This window comes from Pseudozyma hubeiensis, assembly GCF_000403515.1.
Source record: "Pseudozyma hubeiensis SY62 DNA, scaffold: PHS68, whole genome shotgun sequence".
Taxonomy (NCBI): Eukaryota; Fungi; Basidiomycota; class Ustilaginomycetes; order Ustilaginales; family Ustilaginaceae; genus Pseudozyma; species Pseudozyma hubeiensis.
The window spans coordinates 443,401-462,612 of record NW_012133850.1 but is presented as its reverse complement, the minus strand read 5'-3'; the positions used below and the strand labels follow the sequence as shown (position 1 = coordinate 462,612).

General features: G+C 58.1%; 7 protein-coding genes across 7 annotated transcripts; 2 read left to right on the top strand and 5 right to left on the bottom strand.

Annotated features, from left to right (window-relative positions):
- Positions 1-182: 182 nt before the first annotated feature.
- On the bottom strand, positions 183-1,547 carry PHSY_007053 (acyl-CoA dehydrogenase; the record flags this gene model as incomplete). The annotated part of the gene is made up of 1 exon (XM_012337649.1): positions 183-1,547. The coding sequence occupies one exon, from the start codon at positions 1,545-1,547 to the stop codon at positions 183-185; it is 1,365 nt and encodes a 454-aa protein (XP_012193039.1).
- A 526-nt stretch (positions 1,548-2,073) lies between these two features.
- Positions 2,074-7,035, bottom strand: PHSY_007052 (hypothetical protein; the record flags this gene model as incomplete). The annotated part of the gene is made up of 1 exon (XM_012337648.1): positions 2,074-7,035. One exon carries the CDS (start codon positions 7,033-7,035, stop codon positions 2,074-2,076), a length of 4,962 nt encoding a protein of 1,653 aa, XP_012193038.1.
- A 1,668-nt stretch (positions 7,036-8,703) lies between these two features.
- Positions 8,704-10,737, bottom strand: PHSY_007051 (pescadillo; the record flags this gene model as incomplete). Its single annotated transcript, XM_012337647.1, has 1 exon — positions 8,704-10,737. The coding sequence occupies one exon, from the start codon at positions 10,735-10,737 to the stop codon at positions 8,704-8,706; it is 2,034 nt and encodes a 677-aa protein (XP_012193037.1).
- Positions 10,738-11,142: 405 nt separating this feature from the next.
- On the top strand, positions 11,143-12,576 carry PHSY_007050 (hypothetical protein; the record flags this gene model as incomplete). Its single annotated transcript, XM_012337646.1, has 2 exons — positions 11,143-11,202; positions 12,319-12,576. 2 exons carry the CDS (start codon positions 11,143-11,145, stop codon positions 12,574-12,576), a joined length of 318 nt encoding a protein of 105 aa, XP_012193036.1.
- Positions 12,577-12,864: 288 nt separating this feature from the next.
- Positions 12,865-13,167, bottom strand: PHSY_007049 (hypothetical protein; the record flags this gene model as incomplete). The annotated part of the gene is made up of 1 exon (XM_012337645.1): positions 12,865-13,167. One exon carries the CDS (start codon positions 13,165-13,167, stop codon positions 12,865-12,867), a length of 303 nt encoding a protein of 100 aa, XP_012193035.1.
- A 2,306-nt stretch (positions 13,168-15,473) lies between these two features.
- PHSY_007048 (other/HAL protein kinase) lies at positions 15,474-18,047 on the top strand (the record flags this gene model as incomplete). Its single annotated transcript, XM_012337644.1, has 1 exon — positions 15,474-18,047. One exon carries the CDS (start codon positions 15,474-15,476, stop codon positions 18,045-18,047), a length of 2,574 nt encoding a protein of 857 aa, XP_012193034.1.
- A 301-nt stretch (positions 18,048-18,348) lies between these two features.
- On the bottom strand, positions 18,349-19,122 carry PHSY_007047 (likely exosome component Csl4p; the record flags this gene model as incomplete). Its single annotated transcript, XM_012337643.1, has 1 exon — positions 18,349-19,122. One exon carries the CDS (start codon positions 19,120-19,122, stop codon positions 18,349-18,351), a length of 774 nt encoding a protein of 257 aa, XP_012193033.1.
- Positions 19,123-19,212: the final 90 nt, after the last annotated feature.

Here is a 19,212-nt window from a genome sequence, read left to right as displayed (position 1 = left end):
CGCGCGGTGCGAAGTGGGTCTAATACGACTTTGGAAGTCCGAGAACATGTTGGCCAAGATAGTTGAGGACCATCTCACGGCTGTCGTTCGCACGTCACATGACAAAAGGCAGGGTCAGAAGAAGGTCAGCATCAAGCGCTCAACACAGTATGTGCATGTCAGAGGACATTCTCTTTTGTAACTTACCTCACTGGTGCAAGTCTCGGCACTAGCACCTCGCGGAACAGTCTTTCCACCCCGTACTCTACCGCATAGCCCATGCCACCCAAAGTCATGACCGCCGTCTCGCAAGCCTTGAACCCAGCTTCGGCGGCCATGTACTTTGCCGCGTTGGCCTGCGCACCCGCGTCCGCCGCTCTATCATCGTACATCCTCGCTGCGGCATAGGTCAGGTGTTTGGCTGCTTCGAGTTGAGCCCAGCTTTTCGCAAGTGGATGTTGGATGGCCTGCATCGCTCCGATGGGCTTGCCGAACACGACTCTGTCACCTGCGTACTTGACCGCTTTGGTGAGTGCTGCGTATCCCGTGCCCAGCGCTTCACCTGCCAACAGGCACCGCTCGGCGTTCATCCCGTGCAGGACGTACTTGAACCCTTTGCCCTCTTCGCCGATCAGGCAGTCTGCGGGCACTTCAAAGTCGTCGAACCACACTTCGTTAGCGTCGACCATGTTGCCGCCCATCTTGGCGATCTTGCGCATCTCGACTCCCTTGGCCAGTTGCGCCTTGCCTGCGTTCTGCGGGTTGTTCGGCATGTTTCGAAGCGGCGCAAAGAAGAGGCTCAAGCCCGAAGATCGCGATCCACTCTCTGGCTCCGAAGTCCTTGCTAAGAGCACCACATGGGATGCGACCTGCGCCGAGGAAGTCCAGATCTTACTGCCGTTGATGATGTACTTGTCGCCCTTCCTCACTGCTTTTGTCTTGAGTTTCAACGTCTCCGATCCCGTCGTTGGTTCCGTAATGCCAAAGCAAGATCTGATCCTGCCGTCGATCATCTTCGGCAACCAATCAGCATGCTGCTCCTTCGAGGCAAACTCGATGATCGGCATCAAAGGGTAGATGTTGGCGTGGATCGATTGAGCACCAGCGACGGCTCCACCCGATTCGGCGATGGTCTGAAGCATAACTGTCGCTTCCGAGATTCCGAGTCCTGCCCCGCCGAGCGACTCGGGCATGCAGATTCCGATCCATCGGCCGGAGGAGAGAGCATCGTAGAGCTCGTGCGGGTACTCGGCGCGTTGATCTTTGTGTCGCCAGTAGTCTTCGTCGAATTGAGAGCAGACATCTTGGATCGCTCGTCGTACGTCGACTTGCGATTCGGAGAGTCCTTGCTCGGACATGCCTGTGAATTCGGCAGCTGCACGTCTCGTGATGCTCGATGATGAGAAGCCTCGGAAGATGCGAGCAGGTGTGATTGTTGTGAGGCGAACCGGGTTGTAGCTGCCCAGCCCAGCATCGACGGAGCAAGCTACCTTCGAGAGTCCCGGCGCAGCTCGGCCTGCGCGAGCGGTCCTCCCGAGAAAGGTCTGTACCGATCTTGTGGCCATCATCGTTGAACTTCTCGTACTTTGTTCAGGCGTGTGTCGTATGAATCTCGACGGGAGCACAAATCGCGATGGTGCTTCTGAAGGAAGCTTTGTACTTGTCATGCTCGACGATCAAGCCTACTTGCGTTCGGAAGCGTCGGCAATCTAAACCCCGCACCTTCTCCAGAAAGTGCGGGGGAGAAAAAGTCGCCGTCTCCTCTGCACGCACGCTTCAACCTGGCTTTTCTGGTAATTACGCACAATACCGAACCGCGACCGCCGCAAGCACAACTCACACGCATGCTTCGGCATTTGTTGACGACAGTTCACCTGGCGACCGGACAAGAAGATCCGATCAGCCCCACAGTCAGATTCTAACGCTCGCATGTCACACATTGACGAGAGCGATTTGAATCGATCCATTGCAAAGATGCGGTTGAACTCGGAACAAGCGAATGAGAAAAGAATGGTTTGCAGCCGAGGCAGGGAGTGGCTATGTGAGTCAGTCTGTGTATTTGCGAATGTGTGCTGTGCATTTGCTGTGCATATGTTACTTGCGGCCGAACAAGCTGGGCATCTTGAGACCTCTGAAGCGAGAAGAGGAAGCACTGAGCACGCTCTTGTTCTCGGATGGGTACGCCGCCGGTGCTCGGCCTTCGCTCACCGAGTCGCTGAAGGTGGTCGTTTTGTTCTTTTTGGACATTCCGCCAAAGACGCCGCCTTTGCTGCCACGAACGTCCGACCTGAGAGGAGCCAGCGTATCCTCCGACTGCCAATCCGGCAGCTTGGAAGCCAGGAGCTCGCAGAAAAGCGGCCGAAGTCGACGGATGTGCTTGAGACTCGGCGGGGGGTAGCCAACTGCGAACTTGGGCACGCGCAACGGGCCAGCCTCCTCCTCGCCAGCCAGATGTTGGTTGAGCGGGTCCACCTCGTCGAAGAACGCCCACGGGAAGTCGTACTTTTCGGTACCGCGGACGCCGTCTTTGCAGTTACCGTCGTCAAGCGTCTCGCCAGCATCCGCCATCAAGTCCTCCATCATGCCGTCAATGTCCTGGAATTCGCGTCGCAACTTTTCGTCCTTGAGGCCAAGCTCCGAAACGCCGCCGGCATGACCGGCTTCGGGTCTGCCAAGCAAGTAGTTTCGGCGCGCCTCCAGCTCGTAGCGCACCTTTGTCCACTTGGCGTACCTTGCCAACTTGTCAGCCTCGCCGATGATCTTCTTGACGTCCGACTCGCTGAGTCGCGCATCCTGCAGAAGTTCTTCGAAGTTGATTTCTAGATTAGGCTTACGACGGTCCGCCGGGTGGGCAGGATCCGTGGTGGATAGCGCCATGTAATCCAGACCGAGCTGGCACCAGTCCCACAGCGGCTTGGCGATGGGAGAGCATTCGTGGAACAGCATGTAGAGCGATTGCTCGTGACGCGCTGCGAGGGCGATCCAGCCTTCGATGCTGCGGTCGCCGCTCTTGTGCACCTCGAGCATGTCGTCGATGAACTTTTGCAGGTCGCCAAGTCGCTCGCTGAGGTTGGCATTCTTGGCGATCGTACGGATGGCAGGGTAGAACACGGTGGCGAGCGAGTCCTTGATGATGGCAGGGATCAGACTTCCGCTTGCGATCTCCACCGCCTGCTCTCGGTCGCGGCGCTTGAGGCACTCTCGCAGCAGCAGCTTGAGCAGAGCAAACTTGCGCGCACGTGTGTTCTCGGATCCCTTGGCTCCCCATGCGGGCATGGGCGGTCGATCGGCACCGACCGGCGTCGTCTCGGGGTACGCGAGGTTGAGATCGCCGCGATAGGGAGAGAGGGCGAAGCAGCGTTGAAGCTCGAGCACGTGATCTTCTGCCTCTGCACTCAGTTTCCCCTTGGCCGAGATCAAGATGGTGGTCAGCACGTCCTCACCGCGCTTCTTGGACTCGCGCTGGATTCTGCGGGCATCGACTCGATCGCCTCGGCGAACGTAGTCCTCGACCTTCTTGCTGAGCTCGGGGTCGTTGATCTCCTTGCGCAGAGGAACCACGAATTCCTTCTGGATGTATGAAGCCTCTTTGCCAATGACGTACGAAAAGATGCGTTGGATAAGCGACTTGGCTCCACCGGGTCGTGCAAGCAGTAGCGAGAGAATACCGGAGATCATGGTCTCGGCGTTGGCATACTTGAGGAGCTGCTTGGCTCCCCAGTACGGAGCCAGCGCATGGATTCCTTTGACCATCTTGAACAGGTCGTCTGCATTGGGTGCTGTGACAAACAGAGCGTGGAAGATGTACGCCGCGTGGATACGAGCGAACTCGACCGAGTTGCGATACTGTGGCGGCAGATTCTTGATGCTGTTAATGTCGAGGTGCGAAATGACCTCCTCGAGACCGGTCTCGCTTTCGATGATGCTCTCCTTGAACGCCGACCAGTCGCGTCGAACCGTGGACCACTCTTTGCCGGCAGCTCGCCACAGATCACCGGCTTCTCCGTCAAAGAGGCCGTCGATTTCGTTCATGGTGTCGGCATCGATGCGCTCGGGGAGGTCGAGGCCGCGCTTGACGGTGCCCTTGCCCCAGTTCTTGCCTACGCCCCATTTCTCGGTGCCTGGCTCCCCAACGCCGGGACCACGTGTCTCACCCTCGCCACGGACACCGAATCCTCGAGCGACGAAGCTGCCGAGGTACCGCGTTGCTGCCAGAGCGTACAGTCGACGTTTCGAGATCTCGCCTCGTTCAATCGAACTCGAAAAGTTTCGCGCGGCCATCTCGTCAAAGAAGGGCTGGATACGTTTCTGCCAGTACTTTTCGGGTGCCTGGTCCAGGCCGGGAAAACTATGAAGGTGGACGTGGAAGAGATGGCGAAGGATGAGCGGCTCTTGCAGGTCCTCCATTTCGCGCATGGCATCGTCGTTGGCATAGGGATCGCGAGCAGCGCCAGCATAGTCGCCAGCGTCCTCGCCACGCTCGAACGTCTTGACTCGGGTCAGCTTGGATCGCTGGCTGGAGAAGGGATAGCCGTACTCGGTAAGCGCGCCAAGTTTCTCGACTTCGGCCCACTCGCTCTGCATCTGAAGCATGACGAGCGCCTTGAGTAGGTAGTGGCGTTGCTGAGCGGTCAAAGAGTCGATGCCGCCGCTGCGCTTCTTGGGGCCAGCAGCGCCGTGCGCTGGACGACGGCTCGCTCGTCGCGCTTCGGACTTCTCTTGACGCTGGCGCTCGTCTTCGCGCACAGCGAGCAGGCGACGCTCCTCGGCGTCCTCTCTGTCGCGGATGGCGCGATCGCGAGCTTGGGACTCTTCCTCTCGCTTGCGCTCTGCCTCTGCCTGCCGAGCCTCTTGCTCCTTGATCTTCTCGTTGCGCTTAGCCTCCTTTGCCGCCAAAGCGGCGGCTGCTGCGGCAGCCGAGGCTTCTTGCTTGGCCCTGCGTTTCTCAGCTGAGCGATCGGCTTTGGCAGCGCGAGCCTCGGCCTCGGCAGCCTTCTGCTCTTGCTGTGCCTGCAATTTGGCAGCTCTGCGCTGCTCTTTGTCAGCTTGAGCGCTGCGCTTGGCTGCCAACGCTCCGGCACCGGCGCCGACGGCGGCGCCTCCGCCTGCCAAGGCAGCAATGGCAGCAGCCGGAGTCGCCCTAGATCGTTTGGACGTTGGCTCGACCTCGCGCCTGTCTTCTTCTTTATCATCTTCATCCTCTTCGCTGCTGTCGTCCGAGTCGGACGCAGCTCGAGCCCTCGCAGACGACGGGGCAGCTGCACCCGTCGCAGCAACAACAGGGGCCTTGCGGGAAAAGTTCATATAACCTTTGGGCGCGGCGCGACCGTTGTCGCTGGAAGCGACGAGCTTGGAAGTAGAAGTTCGAGATGGGGCAACAGCAGCCTGCGCAATGGCAGGTGCAGGCTTAGCGACGGCGTCCAGTCCCTCCGACGTCTGCTCGGTGCTTTCGTCGTCGGAATCGTCTTGGTCCGAGTCGTCATCACTGGTGGACTCGGCAACCTTTTTGACGGCAGGGGGAACAGGAGCTCGCGCTTCGTTTTCGATCTGAGTCGGCTTGGCGGACTTAGAGACGATGATCGGGATCGCTTCATCATCGTGGACATCGGCAGGCTCGACGGCGTCATGTAGCAGAGCCTCGTCGTCAGAGGAGAGGTCGGTGTCGCTCAGCTCCTCGTTCGCGGGCGCCGGTCTGGATTTGCGATCCTGCTTCTTGACTGCGCTTGTCGCGACCGCGCCGGCGGAGACGCCGGTAATGGCAGCCAGTGCAGCCTCGCGCGATGATTTCGGAGGAGCGCCGGTGGATCGGGTGCGTGCGGGATCTTTGGGGCGCGACTTGGACGCTGACTTGACCTGTGTTCGGGAACGAACAACGGCGTCAGTGCGGGACACCATGGGAAGACCGCGGTCGGAGCGTTCGAGCGCATCGAGGGTCCGCTGACGCTCACGGTCCATGCTTCTTCGAACTGCGCTTTCGCTTCGCTCCAGACCGACAGGCTGAGCCTTGCCTCGGGATCGCGACGAGACCGAGGGTGGTTTGCGATCGTCCCTGTACCAGCGCGGATCGGACTCGTCGTAGCCTTTGGCAGCAGCGTTGGCTGCACTGCGACGCTTCTGCATGGCTTGAAGCATCTCGTCCTCTTCGATGCGCGCCAGTTCCATCTCGTCATCGTCACGTCGGCGAGAGGGGGCACGATTGCTGTATCGACTCAAACGAGATGAAGGCGGCTGCATTCGAGGAGCGTTGAAGGTGTTGCGGCTGCCACCAGAGGCTCGATTGAGCATCCCTTTGAGCATGCCGCCGCCACGCCCAGTCATGGACTGCGACCGATCCAGATCGCGTTCAGAAGACCAGTCGCGCTCGTCTCGACGAGCCTCACGAGGGTCTCCCTTGAACCGACGGGCGGCGCCCGATGTGCGACGATAGTCGTTGTCCAGATCGCCGTTGGAGACGGAGCGGGTGGGTCTGCTTCGTGGAGCGTATTGTGCATTGGAGAAGTCCTCCCAGGGTTCCGGTTGGCGATTGGGGTCGCTCTGCTGGCGTGGACGGCCGTTCGCAGGCGCAGCACCGCCACGATCGGAGCGCGGAGCATCGCGGACGGTCTCTCTGCGTCCGGAAGGTTTGGCGCTGCGACGACGGTCCATGCGTGCATCTTGCTCGTCTTGGTCATCCTCTTCGTCGAAGTCGTCAAGGTCTGGACGCTGGCGGTCGTTGTCGAATTCGGGAAGCGCGGGTCTGCGCTTTGGATCGAGGCGAGAGCGAGACGTCGTAAGAGACTCGTTTCTGCGACGCGGATCTTGTCGTGGGTCGGACGCGTACTGGCGTGAAGAGCGGCTGCGGCGACGGTCGTCGTAGTCATCGTAATCGTCAGCGATAGGACGCCGGCTGTCGATACTGTATCTCGCGCCAGAAGCATCGCTTTCTTTGCGCGAGCGTGTGAAAGTCTGACGAGGAAGCGGACTGGTTGGCTCGGGCACCGGATCGCGCGGAGGAAGGCCCATCGAGGAGATGATACGACTCCTGTCTGGCTGAGGGCGACGCAACCGGGCAGACATGTTGTGCGGACCTTGAGTGTCGAGACAGACTCGCTGCTGTGCGTGGATGATGTGTACGAGCCAATCGCAGAGGTGTACAGACCGTGATTGTCTTTTTCAGAAGCGCTTGATGGCGACCAAGAAGGTGCGCGATGTGTCTGCTGGGCGGAGCGAGGTTGCTGAAGCTGTCCCGGATTCGGGCAGGAAGGTCAGAACAATGAACAGGATCCGACCAGAATGATGGAAGGGAAGCAGAGTGAGAGACTTGGCCGAATCGCTGCTGGAGCGGGAGAGGATGATTCGGGTAGGGCTCAGTAACGGCGCGAGGTCATGCCTGTCAAGATGGATGGAAGATGCCCAGTGGGGAAGCGGTGCATGCGTTGCACCCCAAGCGAGTCGTGAAAATTGATTTGATGTGCAGGCACAGCGGGTACGGCAACTTCACTCGAACCCGCTTCCGTTTGCGACGGATGCACATGAGCGTGCGAGGACCGGCAGCTGACCGTGTGGCTCCTTGCAGTACTCGGCGGGGAAAGCGGGCTGCCGTCCCAGCCAATGCGGAGGAATTACCTGAAACCAAAAAGAGAAGCCCGAATGCTAACTTTTCCTGACATTCTGACATTCTGACATCCACGCCCTCTAGCACGCTCGACACCTTGCTTCCTTGCTCGCTCGTTTGCTTGCTTGCTCCATTTCTTATAAGCTTGGGTGAGCACCCACCCTCTCTCGCGTCGCACCTGGTGGACAGTCCTTCTCCAACCACCCTCCTGATCGGAGGACTCCAGCCAGCGTTGCACCATGCCTCATGTCGAAGCTTCGCGCAGCAGCACGGATGCGAGTGTAGTGCTTCTCTACAGGCGCAATGCACAGCAGCGATCCTTGGATCCGTTCGCTTGCAATCGCTGCTGCACGACTCTCAAGCGAGATATCGCTGTTGGAAGACAAATTCCTGTCACATGCTGGAACGCCAGATGCGCTGTGTCGGAAACGAGATGCGGAGACGCGATCACGATGCGCGTAAATTGGATTATTGGATTTGCTTTGGTACGTAGAAAAGAGTCTAACGAATAATAGAGCAGCGAAGCTATCGCTCAGATCTACCCGCTGCAAATGGCAATACGTCTTTGATGCGGATGGTGTGAAACCCCTAGTTCAATTCTTGGCAACGATCCTTCACTTGGAACATCCGCAAAATTGGCCTCACTCCCAAGAGGCACGCGGGAATGTAGCGCGCATCTCCGATCACTGTTCGCGGAGGATCCGAGTTGCTGGATTGGTCAGGTATCAACCTCGCAGCACCGACGTTGGCGTTCCCACGCTTTCTGCCAGCTGTCAAGCCTACTGGTTTTATTAAATGGGACCGCGTGATACCAAAAGAGCGCGCCTGCCAATATCTCCATAGATGCGATGTAGGATGCGAAACAATGATCGGAAACGCAAGCGTCAGAAGCACAGCTTTCGGAATTGAGTAAAGCACTGCGTGCGATCGCGCGCTGCCACACGAAGCGCCACTTTTCGACGCGGCTATTCGACCTCGCTTTGGCTCTCACTCTGTAACGAGACATTATGCACGCTAGGCTCGAAAAAATGACATTGCGACTGCGGGAATGATAGTATATGCAAGACATGAGATGAGAACGGACCAAGATCAGCAAGGATAGCGAATCATGAAGGTGACGGAATTCGCCATCACCTCCTGCCCTTGACGGCTTTCTTGTTGAGCGCCTTCTTCTTCTGCTGCAATTTGGCCGTCTCTTCGGCGCGCTTGCCCGACGAGTAGTTGAGCTTCTCGTACAGCTTGCGCTGTCGGTTGCTCATCATCATCTTGGACATCTCCTTGGCCTCTTGCTCCTCCGTCTTGCGCTTCGGCGCACTCGACGCTTTGCTCGTCTTTTTGGTCTGTTTGAGCGCGGCCGTGTGCTTACGGCGCATGTCTTCCAATGCGTCTTCGCCTCCGGCGGCTTCGGCTTCGAGCTCGGCTGCATCGAGCAGACCGGCGTCGGCGGCGTCGGTGGGGTCAGCCAGAAGTGCTGCGAGTGCCGGTCGTGAAGTCGCGGTGGCAGCCTCCTCGGTCTCCTCCTCGTCGTCGTCCTCGTCCACGTCCTGGTCAGCTTCGAGCTCCTCTTCCGAGTCTTCGTCGTCGTCGTCGTCCGAAGCCACCGCGGCGGCATCGGCCTCGAGTCCGAGCTGCTCCCTCGCCTCCTCGGGAACGTAGCCGCCTCGGCGTGCCACCTCGGCGTCGTCCACGAAGGGACTCAGATGTGGTGGCAACGTCTGGCCAGGGCCGTATGCTCCAGCAGGGAGCAGCTTCCTCGCGTTGGCGCAGTCGACGATGTACTGAGGCTGCACGAACACGCGCTTGCCCGCGTATCTCTTCATACCGCCTGCTGGCACAGGCCGGTCGATAATGTGGTGCGTGATCCTGGCGTCGTCCTCGTCCAACGCGCTGCCTGCACCAGCTACCATGTCCCATCCGATACGTCCTGGCAAAGCGCCAAATGATCTCAGAACGAACTCGATCACAGCCCGTGGGCATTCACGTGAGATGTAGAAGACATACGGTGTGAAGAGCCCGTGAGCTGCACCCTCACTCGCCGCCGAGGCCGCTTGGATTTCGTCGAAGGTCGTCAAGGTACCTGCCAATTCCTGCTCTTCGGTGGCTTTGGAAGGCTGCTCGACGAACTTGTCTTGCTCCTCTTCTGCTGCCTGTGCCAGCGCATCAACCGTCTCGTCGTCTTCCTCGGCATCTGTGGCGATGTTGCCCGATTTCGAGATGGCTTTGATCTGCTTCTTGACGTCCTTGGCCGAGACCTTCTTGCCCGAAGCGGTGACGACGGCGGAAGAGGAGGATGCTACTGCCTCCCCGTTGCTGCGGGACGAGTTTGCTACAGTGTTCTCGCCGCGAAGCACTGCAGCGCTAGTCGGGTCCAGGCTGAGCGCACCGAAGCCGGCGGCCTGCTCGTCCTTTGCCGCATCGAATTTGGGCGGGTACACGAGGTTCTCGTCGGTGTAGAGCTTGAACAAGACGAATCCAAGCAGGGTCTGGTAGAGCTCGAGGAAGGTGTACATGATGCGGAAGTCGATGTCGGAAGGAATGTGCTGGGTGAAGAGGTAAGGTACGAGCCAAGTGATGGTCTCGCCGTTGACTTCGGCTTGGAAGTAGATACCCTTGATGCTGAGGAAGACCTTTTTTAGGGCTTTGGTCTTCATGACGTACAGCTGCCACTCGGCGCACAGGCGCGAGCAGGTGGCAATCACATCCGCAGAGACCTTGTCGGTAGCCGGAAGGTTTGCAAAGAGTGTCAGGAGCGAAAGGGCGTCGTCAATGTCCTTGAGCGAGTCGCGGAAGGTGGGGTATCGCTCCTTGATGATGTGGTCCAGACGGTAGGTTGGCTTGCTCTCGTCAAGATTCTTGGCGGCAGCCCACTCCCTTCGCCCAATTGCACGCGAGAGCTTCTTGGCGAAAGTCTTGTGCTCACGCAGTGATTGAAGCACGGGCTCGTGCTGAAGGTAGGCGATATCCTTGGCGAAGAAGAAGGTGGTGGGCGCAGTCGAGCCCTTGTTGGCCTTTCGAACGCTCTTTGGCTGGCGTGGGAAGATGCCTTTGAGGATGCAAAGACGGCGGAAGTCGGCGAGGGTTACCTGGAGCTTCTTGATGGCCTGGTTACGGGTCACGTAGTTTTTTGCCGCGCCCGACTTTCCCTTCTGCTTCATCTTGGCCATGTTGCGCTATGTGATTGCCGCCTAGGTCAGGGCGGTGCTGTGGACAAGGCGGAAGGTCTACGTCTCGTGGGTGGTGTCCTGGATCGACAACTCGCTTCGTGACCCTAGTGCAGCCGAGGATGATTGCTAGCGAGATGAAGGGAGGAATCGTGTTCGAGATGATGGACGAGGTCAGGCTCGGAAAGGCTGAGAAGAAGTGCTTCCAGGGTCTCTTTGTCCGTTGGTTTCTGCACCTCTCAAACTGAAATTTTCCCCCGAAAATTTCCCTAAGCTCCTCACTTTTTCCGGCTCACGTGATGACTGGCGCCCGAAATCCGAATCGTCGATTCGTTTTACTCGAAGAGCCGGAGAGGTCTAACAGCAATTTACCTCATCTCTGCTCGCGCAGAAATTCCAATCACTCAGATGCATCTTTCGAGACTCTCGAGTCGAGTGTGCGCTTACGACTTTGACACTCCGACTAGCGTAAGGCATACCCACATTCTTCAACCCCTGCTCGCCCAGCACGCGAGGATACAGGTTACGCCTCGGAGTTTGCTCAGCTGCCGTTCCCGCTGTTTTCCGCCTCGCCTGAATGATGGCTAGCATCGTTCCCCTCATTCGTGTCCGCCTAGGCAGGTCATAGTGTGCAGTTCCGCGTCAGCGACGAATGGAGCAAGTCGTTGGGTATGAAAGTATCGTCTCGAAGAATGCGGCCTGTGACTCTTTGAGAGTTGGCATGGTCTGCTGGCTGTTCAGACCGGCTCCCACGAATGCAGCAACGACATGGCTTGTGGTGTCACGCGAGCGCATCTCTAGAGAAGGTGTGCGTGTGCGTGTGCGTGTGCGTGTGTGTGTGTGTGTGTGTGTGTGTGTGTGTGTGTGTGTGTGTACAGAGGGTGTCCGCGGCGTCGCTCCTGCTGCGCCGAATCCGCTCAGGATCAGCCGAGTTGCATCTCGCTTCTCGTTCCTGTCGATCTGTTCTCGAGTCTTTGCGCCTCTGCGGTGTTCCGCAGCAGAACGTGCATGTTGCTCGGAGAAGAATTTTGTATTTTTGACGTGAAGTGCATGGCAAGGCTCTCCTATGGAGCGTGCTGCGTGCGTGTCGATCCTGTTGTCTGAGTGTTGTTCTCTTTTTCCGTTTGCGCACTCGTCCGCGCCGTCCCTTAGCTCGAATGTTTGCCTTGACATAGTAGTGGTGGGATTTTGTCACGGCGTTAGTTGCCGCGAGGCATCTGCAGGCTGCTTCTGCCTGCCAGCAGCAGCAGCCCCTGACCATTTCCCATCCTTCGCAGGCAGACACCCTCTTGAGAGCCCACCGTAAGCAAGTGCGAAACACAGTCTCCCCAGCCCAGCCAGCCACATTCGAGCTAAGTTGACTTTGCTGTCCGAACGTCGGTCCTCCGCACACCAGTCTTGGGGTGGCCTTGACATCTTGTTGCTCCTCCTTCCTTTCCTCTGTTCATCACCTTCGTATTCCTCCATCTCGTTGTTCGCTTCCTACCACAATCTCCTTTTTCCATCTCCCCTGTATCTGACAAGCCGCCTTCTCACCCTCGTCACTCTTTCAGTCACGGCCTCTATTTTTCATCATCTCCGCAGACGCACCCACTGTTCCTCGTGCCCCGCTCCATTTGCCGCTCGCTCAATCACTACAAGACCACACTGCGAATACCGCCGCCCGACCTTCGATACCCTCGTCGTCAACATGAAGTTCTCGCTCGCTGCTTTTGCTCCCTGGGCCATGCTCGCCTTGACCAGCGTCTCGTCAGTCGCTGCCGTTCCACGTCATGCCAAGCGACAGTCGACGTCGTCGACCGCATCCACGGCTCCTTCTCCCCTTACTCCCAGCACCACTAACGAAGGCTCGCCGCTCTTGATCCAGTGGGACACCACCACAAGCCAGTCGTGGAAGAGCATGGAGATCACGCTTATGACCGGCTCCAACCAGAACATGACCGAGCTGTACACGGTTGCCACAGGCGTCGACGGCACCTCGGCGGGCGCCGGCAAGCTTCTGTGGACCGCCCCGAACGTATCGCCTAACTCGGCTATCTACTTTTTCCAGTTCACCCACAATGGCCAAGACCCCACATGGACGACTCGATTCGCCATCGCTGATTCCACCGGATCCGTCACGTCGCCCCCTTACGCTAAGCAGCCAGAGGGACCTGCGATCCCCTGGGGTTTGGGTAGGATCGTCTCGGCTGCTTCGGCTGCAACCCAGTCGGGCTCTTCATCGTCGTCTGCCACTGCATCTGGATCGGTCGCTTCCGCTTCGGCTTCCGCCTCGTCTTCGGTAGCCAGCGCCAGCGCCAGCTCCTCCAACTCGGCGAGCCAATCGAGCTCGAGCTCGAACTCAAGTCCCAGCTCCTCGCAAACTTCTAGCCAGACGAGCAGCAGCCAGAGCTCCTCGGCTTCGACCGGCGTCCGTGTCGGCTCGGCTGCCATGGTTGGCTGCGTTGTTGCTGCTCTCGCTGGCTCCATGCTCGTCTAGACGCCTCTGATCTGCCACCATCACGAACTTGCAGCAAGCAGACTGGCACCGACTGTGGACCCGCGCGCTTGTCATGCGATGCGCAACATTGAAATCTGATCTCTATCTTTGCACGTTCTTTCTCGTCCCTTTCCCTTTGTCAGTAGTTTCGTCTCTGTCCTTCGTGTTGCATCGGCTGCAATTAATTCGACATGGGTCAATCTTTTGAAGTCGTGTGCGGGCAGGCTTGTGCATTGTTGAGACTTCTGGTCGACACAGACGTAGTCGGTAATGGCTTCTTGACCGTTGCGTCGACGTCGGCAGAGCCTTGGACACGTCACAGCAAAGCATCTGATCTCTCACTTGGTGCTCCGATCGATGAATGTCGTATTGAAAGAATAGCCTCGTTCGTGTTCATAATCTCGTCGGACATCAGCTACATTTGCTCCCCTCTCCGTGAGCGAGGGTGTTGCATCACTTACTCCGGTCGATGCTCGCGCGGAAGACGGTTGCCTCGCCATTAGCCTTGCTGCGCCTCGTTTTCTCGTTCTTCGAGCCGAGGCATGGGTGCAAGCACAACGCCGTCGTAGTCACCCCGGCGCAACGCAAACCCTTCGCGGAAAAGTCGTGGCGTCTTGGCAAGCTTGACGCCTGTCAACTTTGAAAAAGCCGTGGTAGGTATCTCCTTTCGCATTAACAGACAGGAAAAATCGTGGATTTTGCGCGGTTTTTCCGGCGGAGATACCGAGCGAAGATTTCCACATCGATTTCGTGGCTCGCCTTTTTGTCATTTCCTTTGACAAGACAGCCGCAAGCCGCCTACATTCCGAGATGAGCAACAAGGCGCTGCTCCGGTTTCAAGGACCATTTGACTGGCTTCGGATGTAAGCGCGTAAGTCGGAGTAGTCACTTTTGAGCACATGCGAATGTCAGTGTCATGGCAAGCAGTTTCGACGAGCAGCAACAAAAACTTTCGTCTCGGCATCGTCGAGGGATTTTAGACTTTCGTGATTGGACGTTCCGATGCCGAAAAGCTCAAATCGAACCATGTGCCGAACACGTAGCCGGGCATATGTCATCAAAAGGGACCGTTGCAAACAGTTTCTGCAGTCTAACCCCGTGCTTCGTGAAGAGGGAAAAGAGAACCTGTAAAAGTAGCGTCTCGTCTATTTTTTGTTTTTCGATTTCTTTTCTGATTTTCGCCTCTTTCCAGCAGTCCGTGCGGCTGCGAGCCACATCGGTGTGGCCCTTGCTCCTTTACCCAAAAAAGACATCGATCGACCTCTGGCCAACTGCCTCTTTCTAGTTGGAATGAGCGAAACAGCAGGTGTCCCTCCTCCCCATATTGTGATTTGGTTTTTTTTACGGTAATTTGCGCTGTCTGCGTTGCCTCTCCGTCTCTGTACAACAACGGCTGCGTCGGCCTTTGCTGCTGCCGGTCAGTTGTCTCTGCGTTCTGCTTTCCTTTTGCTCCTGTGTCCGCACAGTCTTCTACCACTACTCTGCGTGTTCGATAGTGCTTCGTGCGGGACGGCAATTTTCCCTCTTGTTGCGCCTCGTCGCCTCGACAATTCATCCTCCACCTCTACTTGTCGTCTTATGTCGACGTCCATCCTCTCTACCTTGATCATTGCTTCTCTCCGCCATCCGCCTTCTTCCTCTTCTTCCTCCTCGATTGTCATCAGGCTGCATCGAACGATCACGCTGGGATCGCTGTCAAAGCCTTCTGACTCGCACCACCCGCTCCGTGCCTAAACGGAACACAACGCATCTGCATACACGCACTCAACGCTTCTTAAACAACCGAGATAACCATCCGATCCGCATTTGAGTCGATGGACCACTTCATGCCTATCTACCGAGCATCTCTTCACGAACCGCAGATACAATTTGCGGAACCTTGAACCTGGCTCGTCGTAGCGCAATCGCGCGAACAAGGTTTTCGTCCCACTCGCCTCGGCTTTAAGGACGCTGACGTCTCAAGTGTCGTCTTCGCTGCCCGGCCGTCTCAACTGTTCTCGGCAATCGAAGTCTGCGCGGAGAAGCTGCCATCGCGTGTCGCGTGGACAATCTGATCGTCGCAACGGCTACTGCTCTGCTCTACTCACTCTGTCGCGCCTAACACTAGCTGCGCTTCATTCTGACAGCGCAGCACAATCCGAATCCGCCTGAAGCGCACCTCTGGGCGCACCGCTTTTTCGACATCTCGTAATACCGAGTCCGTCGCTTCCGCCCTCCGGCCGCCCAAGCGTCGGCGAATCTTATCTGCGACTCGCCCAATATGCTTTCCTCAAAGCCCATGAATCCTATCATCCAGCATTCGACCCATCCAGATCAAGATCGCGATGGTGCCGACGTCGTCCACCTTCAGACCCAAACCAACCATATGACACTCCGTGAAGACTCCACCGCTCCAGGCTACGCTGCCATCAGTAGCACCAAAACGGACGAACCGACGCCCACGCAGGGTGGCAGCGAATTCGTCGTGTCCTCCCCGTCTCAGATGGCCTCGCCAGCGTCCACGGCTGGTATGGAATCCACCCCTGGCGTCACTCCAGGAACCGTCGATGCAATCACCGGTCCAAGTGCCAGCGCTGCAAGGATCCGCTCCGAAAATCTCAAAAAGATGGGTCTCAGCGAGCATGCAGATCATTCCGGTGTCGCTACGCCCATCGGCACCGGCGGTGCTTCCGCTCACCTGGCCCTGAACGACGACACATCGGGAACCGTGTCACCCGTTACCAGTGGCACCCAGAGTCGCTCCGGCCTCAACAAGGTCCTCAGCGGCACGGTGACAGGGACCTCGTTCCAACCCGTCCAAGGTGCCGGTGCCAGCGGACTCGCTTCGGCCCGCGGCGTCGACAGCTCCAGCACGGATGCAACAGGCACGCCTCCGCAGTTCATCTTCCCCAAACTCGGCTCGCGACGCAACACCGAGCGCCTCGGCAGCAGCGGAGGACGCAAGCACGGCGAAAGCGGCAGCGGCACGGCATCGCCTTCGGATAACGACGGCCACGGCAAGAAGAAGAAGGACAAGGAGCACTCTGGCCACCACAACCCGCTCACCGACCTGCGCAAGTTCCTGCAGAACCACATCGGACACCACAATAGCGAGTCGCGCGGCGACAGCAGCCGCTCCGGCGTCGCAACGCCAAAGAGACACGGCAAGGACTCGCCGCCGCTCGGCGAAGACCACGCGCACTTGGCCAAAAAGTACGGCAAGTGGGGCAAGGTGCTCGGCTCAGGTGCCGGTGGTACGGTGCGTCTCATCAAACGCTCCAAGGACCACACTGTCTTTGCCGTCAAGGAGTTCCGTCAGCGTAGACCCGGCGAGAACGAGAAGGAGTACATCAAGAAGGTCACGGCCGAATTCTGCATTGGAAGCACGCTCCACCACATCAACATCATCGAAACCATCGACATCATCTCGGATCACGGCCATTACTACGAGGTCATGGAGTATGCCCCTTACGACCTTTTCAGCGTCGTCATGAGCGGCAAGATGTGTCGACAGGAGATCTACTGCGTCTTCCGCCAGATCTGCGACGGTGTCGATTACCTCCACTCGATGGGCCTTGCGCATCGCGACCTGAAGCTCGACAACTGCGTCATGACCACAGGCAATGTGGTCAAGCTCATCGACTTCGGCACTGCTACCGTCTTCCACTCTCCCGGCAAAAGCAAGGTGGTGGCCACCGGTGTGGTCGGATCCGATCCGTACTTGGCGCCCGAGGTACTGTCGCAGCAGACGTACGACCCGCGCCTGACGGACGTGTGGAGTTGTGCCATCATCTTCCTGTGCATGATCCTGCGCCGCTTCCCGTGGAAGTTGCCGGACATGAAGTCGGATCCGAGCTTCCGCTTGTTTGTCAATTCGCATCCCGAGCTGTGCAAGGCGCCTGCGTCCGATGCGGCCAAAAGCCAGTCAAACAGCGAAGGTCCGAGCAGACAGAGCAGCACGGCTGCGTCGAGCGTCATCGCTAGCCGCGTGACATCGAGCGAGCACGTCTCGGCGCTGCGCAAGAATCTGGGCATGTCGACCATCGATGCTGTGACCAGCTCGGATGACAATAGCGCCACGCCGCAGATCCGATCGGCGCACGAGGCCGGCTACATGACGCCGCACACGATCAACTCGAACCCTCACTCGCCTTCGCTCAGCGACACGTTTGAGGCGAACAGGGTGCTCGGAGGTGAGGACGGCAACGGAGCGACCCTGAGCCCTGGCGCCATGTCGCCGGTAGTCTCGTCACCAACCTCCACTCTGGCCGACGGCGGTGCAGCAGGCGAGGTTGGCAACGGAGGCGCTTTTGACGACGTGCGTCCGCATGCGCACCGCAGCGACAGCGTATCGTCGGCTTCTTCGCAGACGACGTTCACTTCGGGTGCCGCGGACAGCATCTTCCGTCTGCTTCCACGAGAGACGCGCTCGGCGCTGTCGCGAATGATGGCAGTCGAGCCCTCGCTGCGTTGCACGCTGGGCGACCTTTTGCGTGGCCGTCGATTCAGCGATACGGACAGCCCGCTGACGCGCACGCCCGTCATGTCGAGGAGCAACTCGACCGACATGCTGCGTTCGGCGATCGACGGCGCACACGCCCAAGCGCACGCGCACGACGGCACCACGTCCCCGCACGGCATTAGCCGAGACGCTCACGCAGCAGGACTCGGCTCCATCGGCCTGTCCGAGTTTGAGGACGACGACGATAAGGGCGACGAGTGGTTGAAGAACATCCGAACCTGCGCACACATCTTGAAGGATGGCAAGCCGGGTGAGCAACCCGACCACCCGCATGTCAAGGTGATGAGCGAGGAGAGCAAGCGCAAACACTCGCTGTTCCACCGCAAAGAGTGAGGCGCACCTGAAAGAAGCAGGATATGCATTGCACGCGGATCAGCACAGACGACGGTATCCGCAAGTCGCTCTGGATGCGGCGGCAGCGATCTAGCGCTACCAGGAGTATTTGTACGAGGTTCGACAGCTTCGAAGTAGTCTTTGATACGTCTAGATTGGAAATCAGTTTTGTTTTTGGATCGCACAAGAAGGAAGGTTCGATTGGGTCTGTTGTGATGATCAGATTTGAGGTCGGTGCGACTGGTGTGTGTGTGTGTGTGTGTGTGTGTAGTGTACAGTGCAGTGAGTTGATAGCAATTGATCAGATGGAGTCAGGTTTTGCGCACTTTCGGTTCTCCACGGTCCCCGTGACTGGGTCAATCATCTGATTCCAACTGATGGGAACCATCGGGTTGCCATGTACGTTCCATCCCGCGCCTCCCACACCACTGACTGCACCTTCTCCCGCTCCTGCACCAGCTGACGTAGCGCTCAAAGCGTAGATCACGCCCAGACTGTTCCCCGCTGTTGAAAGGTAATAACTTCTCGCATCACCCAAACTGATGACGGTGGCTCTGACAATGTCTCCCGGTCGGAAGCAGTCTGCCAACTTGACCTTGTCCTTTTCGGTGCTTCTGACGTCCTGCGATCGTACTACGCCTTGGAAATCGATGCCTTCTCCTTCGCCCGCTGCATGATTGCCAAGACCGGACTGGACGAAAGTGGACGAGGTGGACGAGGAAGATCCACACGGTTGTCCGTCGACGATGAGGATGGAGAGGTAGGCTTGGCGTGGAGTGACGCGGGTGACACGTGCTATCACGGTCGAGTCTGGACGAGGCACAACGAATCGGTTCTCGACGCCACTGATGGATACAGTTTCTGATTGAGGCGCTTTCGGCTTCGATGTGTTGGTAGAGGATGAGGATGTGGAGGGCGCGCGTGCTTCGTAACCTACGAGGGAGGACAGGATGTAGTCTCCACGAGCATATGTGCCAAGTCCGAGCTCGAGCTGCGATTTTGAGGTGGATGCAACGGACACTGGCTGACCCGGAAGCAAGAGTCGTCCTTGTGATGATGTCGATGAGGCCGCCATGATTGGTGCTGACACTGAGTCTCGATTCAAGGGAGTGGTGATGATCAAGAATGGAAAGGAAGAAGATGCTCCGTGACAAAGAACTCAAGA